This window comes from Onthophagus taurus, chromosome 8 (assembly GCF_036711975.1).
Source record: "Onthophagus taurus isolate NC chromosome 8, IU_Otau_3.0, whole genome shotgun sequence".
Lineage (NCBI taxonomy): Eukaryota > Metazoa > Arthropoda > Insecta > Coleoptera > Scarabaeidae > Onthophagus > Onthophagus taurus.
In genome coordinates this window covers 6,533,733-6,548,852 of record NC_091973.1, presented here as the reverse complement: position 1 = coordinate 6,548,852, position 15,120 = coordinate 6,533,733, and the positions used below count along the sequence as shown (strand labels likewise).

The following is a 15,120-nucleotide window of genomic DNA, read 5'->3' as shown; positions in this document are numbered from 1 at the left end:
GTCTTTATTCTTAATGATTCTTTTAATTTGGTTTAAAACTTTAGTTGATGTTGTTTAAATAAATTTTTATTGTATTAATATAATAATAATGGTTATTAAATGAAATAAAAAGTAATTTATAAAAAAATTTTTTGTTTTATATAAGTTGGCAGCATTGATCGTCGATTAAGTCAAATGACAGCACATACTATCCTGTTTTTCTATAAGGTGCTTATAAATTTGCAAACAATTATTCGCTAATTAACGCAAAATATGTTTTAGTTGAAATTGCATATCCACTACGATAAGGTCTACCCACTATGTCCAATTTTCACAGGGTCGAGGTGAACAGAACCGTTTGGGAAGTGCCTGACAGGTACCAACAGCTGAACGCGGTTGGATCTGGGGCCTACGGCCAAGTATGGTACGAATTTTACGAAAAATCTAATTACAATATCAAATTTTCCACTCATTTATCTAATTTTATCATCAAAAAAAAAAAAAATTTTTAAGGTGTTTGAAATTTTAGGTTGAGCCCCAAATCAACCTAAAAATAAAATAATGGTTATTTCATCATTTCATCATAAACCAACTTCTTATTTAACATTTTATGAACAATATTTTATTTAACAGTTCAGCCTTAGATACAAGCACAAATACAAAGGTAGCTATCAAGAAGTTAGCCCGTCCATTTCAATCAGCTGTTCATGCCAAACGTACCTACCGTGAATTAAAATTGCTCAAACACATGAAACATGAAAATGTTATAGGTTTGTTAGATGTTTTCTATCCACATAATGACACTAGTCAGGTAAAACAGATTTAATCTAACATACAGTGTGCTCCAGGATAGATGTTACAAGTTTAAACATTTTTTAATTTTATTTTAAGGCGCAAGAATTAAGCCCTGCTTGGTGTGAAGAGAATTTTAAGAAAATTTTCATATCAAAAACTATTCTTAATGTAAAGTAAAGTAACCTTTTTGTTCATGATACCAAAAAAATTTATTAAGAAAAGTTGTTCAGAATGAGAAATTATGACACTATGCAAAATTGCATTACTTTGGTTGAACCATCACATTGAGAAAATATAGATGGTACAGGAATTAGTATCTCTTTTAGGTGTGGAACACTGCAGATAATTTATTTGTAATCTTTGAAGCATAAGAGAAGAATAACAAAAAAATTATGTTAATAATAATAACAAAATAAATATATATATGTATAAAAGTAAACAAAAACCAGCAAAGAGGAAAAAAGAAAAATTAACAAAAAATAAAGTAATAACAAAGTCAAAATGACAATATGTTTAATGATATTAATAATATATCACGCAGTAGAGGTGTGAATAACAATCAAGTTCAACCCAAATAGGACTTTTTTTATTTAATACAACTTTATTTATATCAGGTTTATCTTTAGCAACCTCATTGTAACAATCTCAATATGATATATCTTGGAATATGAGTATGAAAATTATCAAAATTCGCTATAAAATTAATTTCTTGAATCTTTGTGGAAATATCACCAATTATTAATTAAAGTATCCTCTTTTTAATGCAAAAAGCCGTTTTGAAAAATAACTTTTAGTTCTTGAGAAATAAATTTTTGAAATAATCGATTTTGCAATTTTCGCCGATTAAGTTTTAAAAATTCGTATGAAATCCACTTATTGGAATATGAGTATGAAAATATCCCAAAGTGTTAATAAGAGTGTCCTGTTTCTAATGAACCAACCCGTTTTGAAAAATAACTTTTAGTTTTTGAGAAAACAATATTTGAAATTTCGATGTTGCGATAATATTCAAAATTCACTATAAAATTAATTTTTTGTAGGATCCTTGTGGAAATATCACCAATTATTAATTAAAGTATCCTCTCTTTAATGCAAAAAGCCGTTTTGAAAAATCACTTTTAGTTGTTGAGAAATAAATTTTTGAAATAATAGATTTTGCTATTTTCGCCGATTAAGTTTTAAAAATTCGTATAAAATCCACTTATTGGAATATGAGTATGAAAATTTCCCAAAGTGTTAATAAAAGTGTCTTCTTTCCAATGAACCGATCCGTTTTGAAAAATAACATTTAGTTTTTGAAAAAACAATATTTAAAATTTTCGATGTTGCGATAATTTTCAAAATTCGCTATAAAATTAATTTCTTGAATAATTCTTGTGGAAATATCACCAATTATTAATTAAAGTATCCTCTTTTTTATGCAAGAAGCCGTTTTGAAAAATCACTTTTAGTTCTTGAGAAATAAATTTTTTATAATATTAATATAACACACATATATGAGTCTTCCTGCCCGTGACTTGAATTCTGTTTGGTTTTCGGTCTTCTCAATTGGGCCTCATTTTTTAAGCAGTGTGAGCCGTGTGATGGGACAGTGGGTGGGGGAGAGGAGAGTGACGATGAAATTTTTTAGGACGTTTATGGGGAAGTTTGGAGGAATCTTTGTAAGGTCGTATAGGAGTTCGTTGGAAGGGTTGAAAAGTGGGTTGTGAGGGTGTCTAATGCGAGTGATGATTCTCAGGGCTGCTCTGTCTGCTATCTCCAGATGGTACTGTGATCCTCTTGGCGCTTCAGTCATGATTAATGAGTCATATTAATAGGTCGGCATATTGAAGTGTATATGTGAGTAGCGCATTTGGTGGATATTCCTCGGCCTCTATACTCTATCGGACAGTGGTTTTACTTTAATAGCGTGGGCAGAGAATTTAAGGATAATGCTGAGGTAGTTGCAAGTTGGTGAAGCTGTGATAGGAGAAGGTTGAATTATTATTGTGGGAGGAGCAACACGAGCAGGGAGGAAGGGGATATTAGGATACGCCATTTTCGGTACCATTCTATGTTTTGAATAAGCGTCTGCAGCCTTAGGACTGATGATGGGATATCCACATCGTCGGCATAAAGTAGAGCGTAAGACTTCAGATCGAAGACGTCTGGATTGTCGTTGTAGATGTCGTGGCAGTAGACATTGTACAGTGCTGGCGAGATGGGAGAGTTTTGGAAATTTGAAACAAGCACTGCCAAGGGATGAGATGTACATCTACCCTGTTGGAATCCAAATTGGATTGACGGAAACCTCTTTACAACAACATCGAACAGCTTGTTCTTCAAGTGTACCTCGAAGAGCTTCCCCATTACGGGTAGCAATGAGATAAGACGGTAGTTCGCAGAGGCGGATAGAGAAGAATCTTTCTTGGGGATGCATATGATGATAGAGCTCTTCCAATGCTGAAGGAAAACACCCTCTCAAGGTATTCAGCGTGGATATCTACGATTTTTTCCGGACTATAGTGTGAGCAGCCTTTTAGCACTTCCAAAGCTTGCGGACTTCTTGCCAGTAGTTTTTACCCTTGCTTATGTTGATTTTATCACAGGCCTCGATGTATTTTTCGCTTCTGAACTGCTGCACTAGCAGCAGTTTTGAATGTTTTTATTAAGCTCGTTGAACCTTCTTTTCAGAGCAGATTCTTCATAGGATCTAAAATCGCGGTAGAGTCGTCGCTTTTCCTTGATTAAACGGAGAATAAATTGTGGCAGAGGGAAATTGTAATGTTTCTTGATAATGGAGGGGCTCGCTTCATAAACCAAATTTAGCAAGCGTTATTATTATAACAGGGTTAGATTTTACATATTCTTTTATTCCTGCGTTCACTCTTTCCATATTACAAAGCTTATAGTTTTTGATTAAGGTAGGAGCTACTTTGTATTAATGCAGATCACAAGACCCAGATGGTCAGAGCACAGATCAGGAACGACATTAACAGACGTGATGAGCGGTCTTATGTTGTTTGTGTAGAAGATTGAATCAGGCTTTGAGTTGGAATTATTTGCCATGATAAACGTCGGAGGTGTTGCGATTCGCACAAAATTTGACATAGTCACAAATTGGTAGATGTGTCTGTTTTTGGCTGGGTTGGGGTTAAAGTCACCAATTATTAGACAATTGTCATACCGGGCAGCCATGTTAAATATTGTTTCTTCTATCTTTCTGAAAGGATGTATATAAACCAACAGTGTATGTACTCTTTCTGTGCCAATCATAAAAGTAAAGTGGAGGGCGTTGTTTAGTGGAGAATTTATTCTACGAGGATTCGATTTTCCAATTTGTAGTGCAGGATCGCCCATAGCCACCGCTCCGCCTCTGACACCCTGTTCACAATATTTCCTAGTTCTTGGATCATTGTCCAATTTCTGACGTTAATTAGCGATTTGGCTTTAGTAGTAATATAGTTTCCAATTAAATGTTTTTTTAACATCAAGGAGCAACGATTGTATCGATTTGATGGAGCTCAATAAATCTGCGTTTTATGGCATTTAAAAGACCTACACTTCTCTGGTAGTAAGGAGGTACAGTCGTGTTCAGGAGAAATGCGCACTCAAGGTCAAGCGCTGTTGTGAGATCCGACATACCGCTGGCTAAACGAGCTGAGCCGAGCACACACGAAGCTCGTAGCTCGTGCCAACTTTTAATATACTATATATATATATATCCGATATCCGGCTATTCACAAAATTTTGCACAGTGCCATAATTCCTCATTCTGAACAACTTTTCTTAATGAAATTTTATCGTATCATGAACAAAAAGCTTAACTAAAAATACTTTTTGTTTCACTGCGATGCCCGAGATGATTTTCAAAATATGCTTAAAATTCACTCCACACCAAGCAGAGTTTAACTCCCATCCTTAAAATAAAATTAAAAAATTTTTAGGTTATTGTAACATCTATCCTGGGACACACTGTATTTGTAATTAATTAATAAAATGAAATAAATAGATTTACCTTGTCACTCATTTGATGGGAGCAGATTTAAACAATATAATTCGTACACAACGACTCTCAGATGAGCATGTCCAGTTTTTGGTATATCAAATTTTGAGAGGGCTTAAATACATTCATTCCGCGGGCGTTATCCATCGGGATTTAAAGCCGTCAAATATCGCTGTTAATGAGGATTGCGAATTAAAGATCCTCGATTTTGGCCTTGCCCGACCTACGGAGACTGAAATGACGGGTTACGTCGCCACGCGGTGGTACCGCGCACCCGAAATCATGCTCAATTGGATGCACTATAATCAGACCGTTGATATTTGGTCTGTTGGATGTATTATGGCAGAGTTACTTACTGGTAGAACTTTATTTCCTGGCACAGATCGTATCCTTACTATAAATATTAAATTGTTTTTTAAATCATTTATTTTTCTTATCAAAATTATTAGACATACATCAACTTAATTTGATTATGGAAATTTTGGGAACACCGACTGATGAGTTTATGAAAAAAATTACTTCACAAAGTGTAAGTATTTATTAAAATTTATATTTATCAACAAAACTAATCAAGAAGTGTGTTTTTAACAGGCTAGAAGTTACATCGAATCATTACCACCAGTACACAAAAAAGATTTAAAGCAAGTTTTTACCGGCGCTAATCATTTAGCAATAGACCTACTCAGGTTGATGTTGGAGCTGGATAGTGATGTTCGTATAACAGCTGAGCAAGCTTTAGCTCATCCATATTTAGCACAATATGCGGATCCGACTGATGAACCTACTTCCCAACCTTACGATCATAGTATTGAAGATATGGAGCTCCCTGTAGAACGGTGGAGAGGTAAAAATATGCAATTTCGCACCTATCTGAAATTAGCCCCGATTTAGATAGGATTATCTCGTATATTAAATGTACAACTTATAGCATTTACTGCGTTGTGTCTTGGAATGCAAAACACTTAGTCCACATATTTCACTATTTTAAATATTCTCATCCATTTCTCTATGCAGCTTTGAGATGTCCATGCATCAATTTCACACTTTATGATGTCTTTAATATGGCAGAATCGATTGTACAATACATGTTCAGTGAAAAGAATTATACTTTTTAATGATTCTAAACATCTCCACGGACCTTTTTTTAAGATAGTCCCATAAATGTTCTATGGGATTGAGATCGGAACTGTTAGGTGGCCAATCCATGAACTGAATATCAACAGCATGCAAGTAGTCAATAACCTGTCTAGCTACATGAGGACGTGCATTATCTTGCATGAATACAAAATTAGGACCCAAAAAAGGAGCAAAGTTCAAGTACGATGTTTTGCAGGTAATAATCCGCATTCATAGACCTCGCACGTATAGGGACCAACGCTGTGCGAGTATCGAAGCAGATGGCTCGTCAAAACATTACAGAGCCGTCATCAAACGGCACCCTTGGAGCAAATCTCTCTCCTTGTCTTCGCCATACGCACTCAAGAAAGTCCATCAAGAAATTTTAAGCTAATCCTCGTTTCGTCAGAGAATAAAATCTTATTCCAATCATTAACAGAGCAATGTTGGTGATTTCGGGCAAAACGCAATTTTTGAACTTTGTGCGTAAATAATGTTTTTTTTATGGTCTCCTTTAATTCGGCTTCATTTAAACGTCTTTTGATTGTTCGAGACGATTTTGCAACATTACGAACATACTCCCAGATTCGATAGAAGTTTCGATAAACCGTCTAATCATACGACTTATGCTGGAATGATTCCTTCCTAACACATTGGCAACATAACGCATCGAGTACCCCTCGTCCAGCAGAGTTGATGCCCATACTGGCGATAAATTTCTTTGGTGATTCATTTTTCGCACTGGTAGATGAAACTAAACATGTATGTGAAAATCAATCACACGCAAAAGCTTTACTCTTACAGCAAAATTGTCTAAATCGTAACTTTTTGAAAAAAAAAAACTAGAGAGTTTTAATGAAAAGCGATTTAAACGATAGCCATGATCCATAGCCTACTAGCAGTAAAGCTAGTAAATTACAACTTATCATTAATTAAAAAATACTGGAGTAAGTGGGGCGTTAATTTTGTCCAGGAGTTTATTTGCGATTCTAACTGACAATTTCGCAAAATTTCCCTTGTTTTTGATCAACACTAACTTCTAATATTGTGAGAGAGAGAAAACAAATTTTATTTTTGGATGTGCAAAAAATACAAATAAATTTAAAAAAAAGTTATAAATTAAAACTCAGCCAAAAATAGGGCTATCGATCGGAGTATTTCTGCCCATGCAAGTTCTAGTTAGCTGCAGCTTCAGTCTTCTCTGTTCATCAACAGTTTTTGAAGGAGAGATGGGTGGTTTACTCTAGGGATAATGAGCATATGGTGGAGAAGGTTAGTAGGGAAATTTAGGGTAGTTTTATGAGATAAAGATTGTAGACGGAAGTTAATGAATGAGATTATAAAGGAGATTATTGCTAGGGTTGAAAAGAGGATTTTGGGGATTCCTTATTCGTGTTATGGACCTCAATGCCGATCTTTCTGCGACTTCTAAATGGTGTCTTGATGTTGTAGGCGAATCGTTTAGATCCATATTCTATAATTGGTCTGCATATGGATTTGTAAATGTGCGAGGCACATTTTGTGGAAATTCTGTGAAATTCGAGTTTTCACTTTCATCTTCACTTTGATGGCGTGGGCAGAGAATTTTAGGGTTCTGTCGAGTGTTATGCCTAGGTATTTGTAGGTTGGTGAGGCTGAGAGGGGAGTTGATTGGAGGAGAAGGGGCGTGGAATTGCGATTTTGAGGAGTTGATTTGAATCCGCCATTTTCGGTACCAGTTCTCTGTTTCATCGATAAGCACCTGTAGCTTTTGGACCGAAGAGGCAACGTCCCTGTATATTTATTAGTATATTTATTCACATCAAAGGCGCCTGGATTGTTGTCGTAAATATCGTGGCAGAAGACGTTGTATAGAGAGGGAGAGATGGGAGATACCTGCGGGAGTGATGTTTTTCAGCTTTACAGAACAAGAGCGATCTAAAAGGAATTGTCTTATCAAGTTTAGGAGGTAATATGCTCCTATAGGCCTTTGTGCCAGACTGAGTCGAAAGCCTTTCAGACATCCAGAAACACAGCCGTGGATTTACGTTTTTGATAACGTGCCGCTTGAAAATTGGAAACCAATACCGTAAGTGACTGGGATTGGTAGGGTGGGGTGTTCTTTGAGGCGACAGCCAGGAGCTAGTTCTTGAGATGTGTCTCGAAAAGCTTTCCTATCACTGGCTGCAGTGAGCTGGGTCGGAAAGTCTGGAATGTTGACTCATGAGGCAGAAGTTAATTATTTCCCTGATATGGGTGTGAATATCAAGGTCCAAGCTTCTCAACACCTTCCTCGAGATGTTATCATAACCAGGAGCCGTGTTCTTTCCTTGGTCTAAAAGAGTGAAATAGTCGTCCTCCAGCATAATTGCATCCTCAGGTGTTTCAGAGGGATTTATAAAAACAAGTTGATACCAGTTGTCTATTGTGCTTTTGTTCTGGGAACAAAATGAGTCATCCTCAACAAATGAAAATATTCTTTCCAGGTTCTTTCCGGTCAGCATGGATGTTAACAATCTCTTCAGGGTTCAAAAGTGGGATCTTTTGTGTCAGAAAGCTTTTGGTATCTAGATACTTTACGAACTTAATGTCAATACTTTTTCCCCTTACATGAATTGATTTTGTCGCAGGCTTCCATATATTTCTCCGTTCTATATTGCTGTACTAGTTTTTGTTGAGCTCGTTAAACTTTTATTTCAGTTCAGAGATCTCGCATGCTCTAAAGTCTCGGTACAGCCGTTTCTTATCTTTGATTAGGCGGATAATGAATGGTGGTAACGGAAAGGTGATGATTTCTTAAGTTTTTCATTAAACTTTGATATCACCTCCGGTGTAAGTACAGGATTTGCTCTTATGAAGTCTTTTATTGCTAAGTTGACTCTCTCCGTGTTGCAAAGTTTGTAATTTTTAGTTATAGTTGGAGCAGGTTTAGGTAACTTTGATGTTGTGTTGATGTGCACAAGAATCCTCTACCAGGATGATTCTGTCTCATATTTTTTGTGCAGAAAAGCAGGTCTGGAGTAGAGTTCGGATTGTTCTCCATAACGTATGTCGGAGGTGTCTTGATTTGTACAAAATTTTACAAAGATAGGAATTGGCTGATGTGTCTAATCTTAGCTGGATTCTGGCTAAAGTCGAACGGATGGATGTAAATCAGGAATATGTGTAGTCTGTTCGCGCCAAGCATAACGGTGAAGTGGAGAGCATTATTCAATGCCCCATAACCGCTGCTCCGCCTCTGTCGCCCCTATTACATATTATAATAATAATAATAATAGGACTTTATTTCCCACAGGTACCACCCAGTTACAGGAAAAAAAATATATAACATCACAATATTTAAATTAACTAAATGAAAAAGATATAGCTATAAGCAAAAATACAAACTAATATAACCTAATAAACTAATCGTAATCATAACTACTAATAATCTACTGATTGTCGTAATCGGACATTAACGAGACAGGAGATTTTCGTAAAGTGTTACTATTACTACGGCAATTATAGAACGTGAGGGGACAGCGTGCGTTGAGACGCGGTACAAGAAAGGATAACCTTTCCAACAACCAGCGGCAATCAATATCATAATGCAACAGTTTATGAATAAATTTAACTATGTAAACAACTCTGCGTTGTTGTAGTGAAAGAAAACCAAACCGCGAAAGGAGAAGCGCGTAATCTGTACCCCTAGACGGGTAAACACGATCCAGTCGAAAGCATAGATACTTTAAAAATGTCTTTTGTAAAGATTCAAGCGCATTCGCGTAAAACTGATAGAACGGATACCAAACAATTACCGCATACTCCAACCGCGATCTAATCAACGCAAAATACAACGTACATAAACATCTGATGGACAGACCCTTACAGTTCCGAACAATAAACCCATAAATTTTATAACAATTAGCAACTAAATTAAGAATGTGTTCGTTAAAAGTTAGTCCACTGTCAAACAGCACCCCAAGGTCAGAGCACTTACGTTCGGACATCAACGGTTGATTGGCCAAGTAATATGCACAGTCAATTGTGTTTAATTTTTTAGAAAATGTCATGGTAAAACATTTAGAAACATTAAGTGATAAACGGTTGCTAAGGCACCAATGCTCAACACAAATCAGGTTTTCTTGCAAGCGTTCACAATCGCTGAGTTCCCCAACAGCCGAGAATAACTTCAAATCATCAGCAAATAGCAGCTTCTCACAATCCAAGATCTCGGTTACGTCATTAATAAAAGCCAGGAACAGCAATGGACCGAGGTTGGATCCTTGGGGAACCCCTGAAGTTGGAGAAAATCCTCTGGAAGTGAAGCCGCCATAATTAACAAACTGCTGCCGACCTAGCAAATAAGATTTCATTAACGACAACAGAGGGGCACTTAATCCAAAATTACTCAGCTTTTTTAATAAGATAAAGTGATCCAGCTGATCAAACGCCTTCCGAAAGTCGAGATACACAGCATCTACCGTCGATTACATCAGCAACAAATTGGGCGAAGCATGTCAGATTGGTGACAGTGGATCGACCACAAACAAATCCGTGTTGGACTGGGCTTATGTACTTGTTTAAATGATATGAGATGTGCTTGAAAAGAACGCTTTCAAAAGTCTTCGAGAAACCACACAGCAGCGATATAGGTCTGTAATTCACAATCTCAGCAGAGTTGCCCTTCTTCAAAATTGGACAGACGTATGACTCTTTCCATAACGACGGAAAGGTAGAAGTAGACAGGACCAGATTGAAAATCGAAAGCAATGGGGCGGCCAGAATCGAAGCACAGTCCTTCAGTAAAAAGCTCGGTATCCCATCAACTCCAGCAGTAAGAGTATTCTTTGTACGCTTCAGCGCATCCTCAACCAAACAAAGACTATAATCGGGTAAATCAAACTCGACAAAAACAGGATCAGATTTAATATAAACAGACTCAAAATAATCAGCAAAAGCATTATAACAAAAGCAGCATTATAACATATATAACATATTACCCTGTTTTTGAATTGTCCAATCTTTAAAGTCAATATAAGATTTTGATTTTCTTGAAATGATTGTACATGATTTGCCATAATGTAGTTTCCAATTATTTATTCCATATTATTGTGATTTTTAATATTTTACTATTGTAAGTGGAATTAATAAACAAAGTTATAAAAAAATTACGAGGATAAATATACATGTAAAATCGTATCTAATTGGGAGTTAACTTCGCATAGGTCAATTTCACATCAAATTTGTAAAGATTAAAACTTTTTTTTTTTTTTGCAGACTTGGTTTTGGAAGAAGTGAGATCATTTGTCCCTCCACGACCTGAAGAGGTTATACCATAAACAGCAAGAAAAAGAAATAAATAAAACAACGCCTTTATAGATACTATATTATATTATATTATACATATATATATTTACATTATATATATAAGTGAAAAAAAGGTGTAGTAATAATGACATTGTAAAAATGCTTACGCTACTAATTACTTTGAAATAAACGAGTAAAAATTCGAGTTAACTATCTGTACTGAGAAAACAACAATGAAATTGGTCTATATAGAAAAATCACCAAATGAACGAATTTATTTGGTGTTATAAATTCATTCTCTTGTATGATTCACTACTAGATTTAGTGTATTATTTTTGAAAGGCACAAACGGAAACTCTAATATGCTACGAGTTAAACATATATTCATGCGTAGCACCAATTAAGATAATATGGCCGGGATAAGATAATGATGACGGTTACTTGCACTTGGTTAATCCATCCAATAATTTCTTCCAAAGTTCATATTGTTCTGCGCCTTTCACCATGTGAACGCTGATACCCTTTTGCACATTGCATGGTGTGAATGAAACGCGTTTATTGAGAAATTCTGGAACGAGTACGCGTTTTATTTTTAGGCTATCTGCGACAATTCCCGTTACAAATACATCTTCTAGTTTAAAATAGGGCTGCGTTAAAGCGGCGTTGTATAGTTCTTTCGCCAATCGGGCTGGCATTAAATACGCTGGACCTGTGGTAAAATCGGGAAACACGGAAGGCTTGTATTGACGTGGAGATATATAATACTTGGATTTTTTATTTCGGATCGGTTTCCATTTTTTCGCTAGTCGACCGTAAATCGCCCTATCTTGGGGATTATGTTTCCCAACAAATGTCAATAGTTTCGGGACATTTATAAACATATCGTCGTCCGTTTTAAGTACAAAGGCCGCCTTCGGGCAATTTGAATCGACCCATTCGAGCATAGATATCGTTTTTAACGTTAAATTATCGTACGTATCAACAAATTTTCCACGAATTATATCCTGATACAAATACTGTTCACTTTCAATTTGCGTTCTTAAAGTCTCATTCGACGTGGAACCCAACATAAAGGCAACTGCAACGTCTCTTCGCGTCGCATAGTGACCCCAAGTTTGTCTGATTGCCATTCGCGCGCTTTCGTGACTTGGAGCGGAAGTTACCATCACCAATAACTGTATACCTACACCTTGATCTGGACATAGCTTTAACGGTATTTGAAGGTAACCGCTTTCATAAATTACTTTCGCTGGGATCCCTTTGGTTAAATCTGGTTGAGATTGGGCTCCTTCTATTGAAGCAATCGTTGAGCGATTGCTTGCGTTATTTTTGATAGGATTCGTTTCGTTTTTGTTTTGAGTTAATCCTATTTCTGACGATGTTGAGAGGTTCACAGATTTTGAAAATTCCAGCGACATCAACGTTAGAGGTGATTGGTATGTTATTACATGGAGGAAATATAATATTAGTGAACCAGTTAGTGCTATTATGGCTAAGTGCAAAGAACGCACTTGCGACAGCCATGGCAACCCCATAACTAAATTAATTAAAAATACTTCATTATTTAATTATTTTAACAACAATATTTGAACATACCAGTTTATGTGGGACAAAAAATGTACTTCAAAAAATAATATGATTCTCCTTTCCTTGATTTTAACCTCATGTTCTACAAAAAAACGATATAACCTATACTATACAATACTGTTCTGTATTCTGTATAAGTATAGGATGTGGATATAACCTAACATTTTAACATGAAGTGAATTTCGTTTTATTATAACAAATAAATTACAGCTTGTGAATGAAATATAAATAAATATGTACTTACTAATATCAAAATTCCTATATAACAACACCTCTTAGTAATATAAACTGGTCCATTTGGGGCGTAGATATAACCACCATTCTTAAATTTCACTTCAATTCCACAGAGAGATAACTAACTATTTCAATTTTAAATCAATTCCTTTGATCGTTGCAAACATTCACATCGTAACTTCCAAGGCGGAAGACGTAAGACATCCCTTTTAGACATAAAAACAAATTAATTAATAAACAACCATGTTTTCGTTTTAGAACGATCGAAAAGTGTTTATGATTCTTTCACGTTTTCTTGTTATTTCAAATCTTAACCATTTTAATATAATCAAATACTTATTTATGGAGAATTAAAGAGGAACTACATAGTACATGACAAAATTACAGTCAATTTTTGAGGGAGAAGTTAGGTAGTTTAGGTACGTGTCTTCTCGTTTGTTTTGCTAACAGCTCTTTGAATCGATTTTAAGCTGCGGGAGGAGAAAGGAATGACGTCATCAGGCTCTTATTCGAATTCATCTTTTAATATATCTTAAAATATCAACCTTTCAAAAAATATTCTTATTCATATATATAGCATACACCAATATAATACCAAGAGGATTAAGATAAATATGTATAATATCGGATATAGCCCAAAAAATAAAATAAAGTTTTTGGGACGTCACTTCATTGAGATTATAGGCTTGAGAGGGGGGCTATAATAATATTACGCTGGTAGATTTATTTATAGCCCCAAAAACTTGCTAAGGATACATTATTTTTTTAACAACATTTAAATTAAGCAACTTAAATACTAGACACGTTCTATTTACTCATAATTTTTTTTTTATTGATGTACAGTCAGTCGCAAAAGTCATCGTACACCAACTGTTTGTGGATGATTTCTAAAATATTATTCATTTTAAACGGTAAATTAAAAATTCCTCCTCACAAAAGAAATCGTACAGTTCGAAATGTTGCAATGAACGATGAAATCTGAGTATATTCTATTTTTTAACTCTTTCGGTCACCCAGTCCACTGTAGTGTAAGCCGCTTTTCGATTATTCCTTAATTTTTTCGAAATTAAAAAAAAATTCAAAAATTAAAAAAAAAAATAAGTAATATGTGTACCAAATTTCATAATTGTATCACGACAAATAAAAAATCGTGACTGAAAGGGTTAATTCGGAGGAGTGTTTTCAAATTGAAGCGCCAAAAAGAACGGTTGCTATTGGTCAATTTTAAGCAAAAATTATACTTGGAAAATTCGAGATGTTGCCGGCCGCCTTAGCCATACTGAAAGACGTGGAGGTAAACCCGAATGATTCTAGTTCTAGGTCTTGTGTTAGTTTTACTGCAAAACAAGAACTAACACTAGACCGAGAACTAGAAACATTCGGGTTTAGCCGCACGTCTCTCAAGACGGCTAAACCCGAATGATTCTAGTTCTAGGTCTTGTGTTAGTTCTACTCCAAAACTAGAACTAACACTACACCTGGAACTAGAAACATTCGGGTTTAGCCGCACGTCTCTCAAGACGGCTAAACCCGAATGATTCTAGTTCTAGGTCTTGTGTTAGTTCTACTGCAAAACAAGAACTAACACTAGACCGAAAACTAGAAACATTCGGGTTTAGCCGCACGTCTCTCAAGACGGCTAAACCCGAATGATTCTAGTTCTAGGTCTTGTGTTAGTTCTACTCCAAAACTAGAACTAACACTAGACCTAAAACTAGAAGCATTCGGGTTTAGCCGCACGTCTGTCAAGACGGCTAAACCCGAATGATTGTAGTTCTAGGTCTTGTGTTAGTTCTAATGCAAAACAAGAACTAACACTAGACCGAAAACTAGAAACATTCGGGTTTAGCCGCACGTCTCTCAAGACGGCTAAACCCGAATGATTCTAGTTCTAGGTCTTGTGTTAGTTCTACTCCAAAACTAGAACTAACACTAGACCTAAAACTAGAAGCATTCGGGTTTAGCCGCATGTCTCTTAAGGCGGCTAAACCCGAATGATTCTAGTTCTAGGTCTTGTGTTAGTTCTACTGCAAAAACAGAACTAACACTAGACCTGGAACTAGAAACATTTGGGTTTAGCCGCACGTCTCTCAATACGGCTAAACCCGAATGATTCTAGTTCTAGGTCTTGTGTTAGTTCTACTGCAAAAACAGAA

General features: G+C 35.8%; 2 protein-coding genes across 3 annotated transcripts; one reads left to right on the top strand and one right to left on the bottom strand.

Annotated features, from left to right (window-relative positions):
- Nucleotides 1-138: 138 nt before the first annotated feature.
- LOC111425152 (mitogen-activated protein kinase p38b-like) lies at nucleotides 139-11,348 on the top strand. 2 transcript variants are annotated; one of them, XM_023058942.1, is made up of 7 exons: nucleotides 139-207; nucleotides 262-403; nucleotides 613-790; nucleotides 4,766-5,144; nucleotides 5,209-5,288; nucleotides 5,351-5,603; nucleotides 11,114-11,348. In XM_023058942.1, exons 2-7 carry the CDS (start codon nucleotides 300-302, stop codon nucleotides 11,173-11,175), a joined length of 1,056 nt encoding a protein of 351 aa, XP_022914710.1. In that variant the 5' UTR covers nucleotides 139-207; nucleotides 262-299; the 3' UTR covers nucleotides 11,176-11,348. The 2 variants fall into 2 exon arrangements, with proteins under 2 accessions (XP_022914710.1, XP_071054920.1); XM_071198819.1 differs by having other exon boundaries at nucleotides 151-207; nucleotides 509-790.
- A 146-nt stretch (nucleotides 11,349-11,494) lies between these two features.
- On the bottom strand, nucleotides 11,495-13,171 carry LOC111425151 (beta-1,3-galactosyltransferase 5-like). Its single transcript, XM_023058941.2, has 3 exons — nucleotides 12,975-13,171; nucleotides 12,740-12,812; nucleotides 11,495-12,680 (listed from the first exon to the last, which is right to left on the bottom strand). Exon 3 carries the CDS (start codon nucleotides 12,676-12,678, stop codon nucleotides 11,581-11,583), a length of 1,098 nt encoding a protein of 365 aa, XP_022914709.1. The 5' UTR covers nucleotides 12,679-12,680; nucleotides 12,740-12,812; nucleotides 12,975-13,171; the 3' UTR covers nucleotides 11,495-11,580.
- Nucleotides 13,172-15,120: the final 1,949 nt, after the last annotated feature.

What these genes read in the sequence shown, in the direction of transcription:
- LOC111425152 (XM_023058942.1), top strand. Translation starts at nt 300, where the DNA reads ATGTCCAATTTTCACAGGGTCGAGGTGAACAGAACCGTTTGGGAAGTG. An exon ending in CACATAATGACACTAGTCAG is followed by an intron (nt 791 to 4,765) that starts GTAAAACAGATT and finishes TGAAATAAATAG; the next exon opens with ATTTACCTTGTCACTCATTT. An exon ending in CCCTGTAGAACGGTGGAGAG is followed by an intron (nt 5,604 to 11,113) that starts GTAAAAATATGC and finishes TTTTTTTTGCAG; the next exon opens with ACTTGGTTTTGGAAGAAGTG.
- LOC111425151 (XM_023058941.2), bottom strand. Translation starts at nt 12,678, where the DNA reads ATGGGGTTGCCATGGCTGTCGCAAGTGCGTTCTTTGCACTTAGCCATA.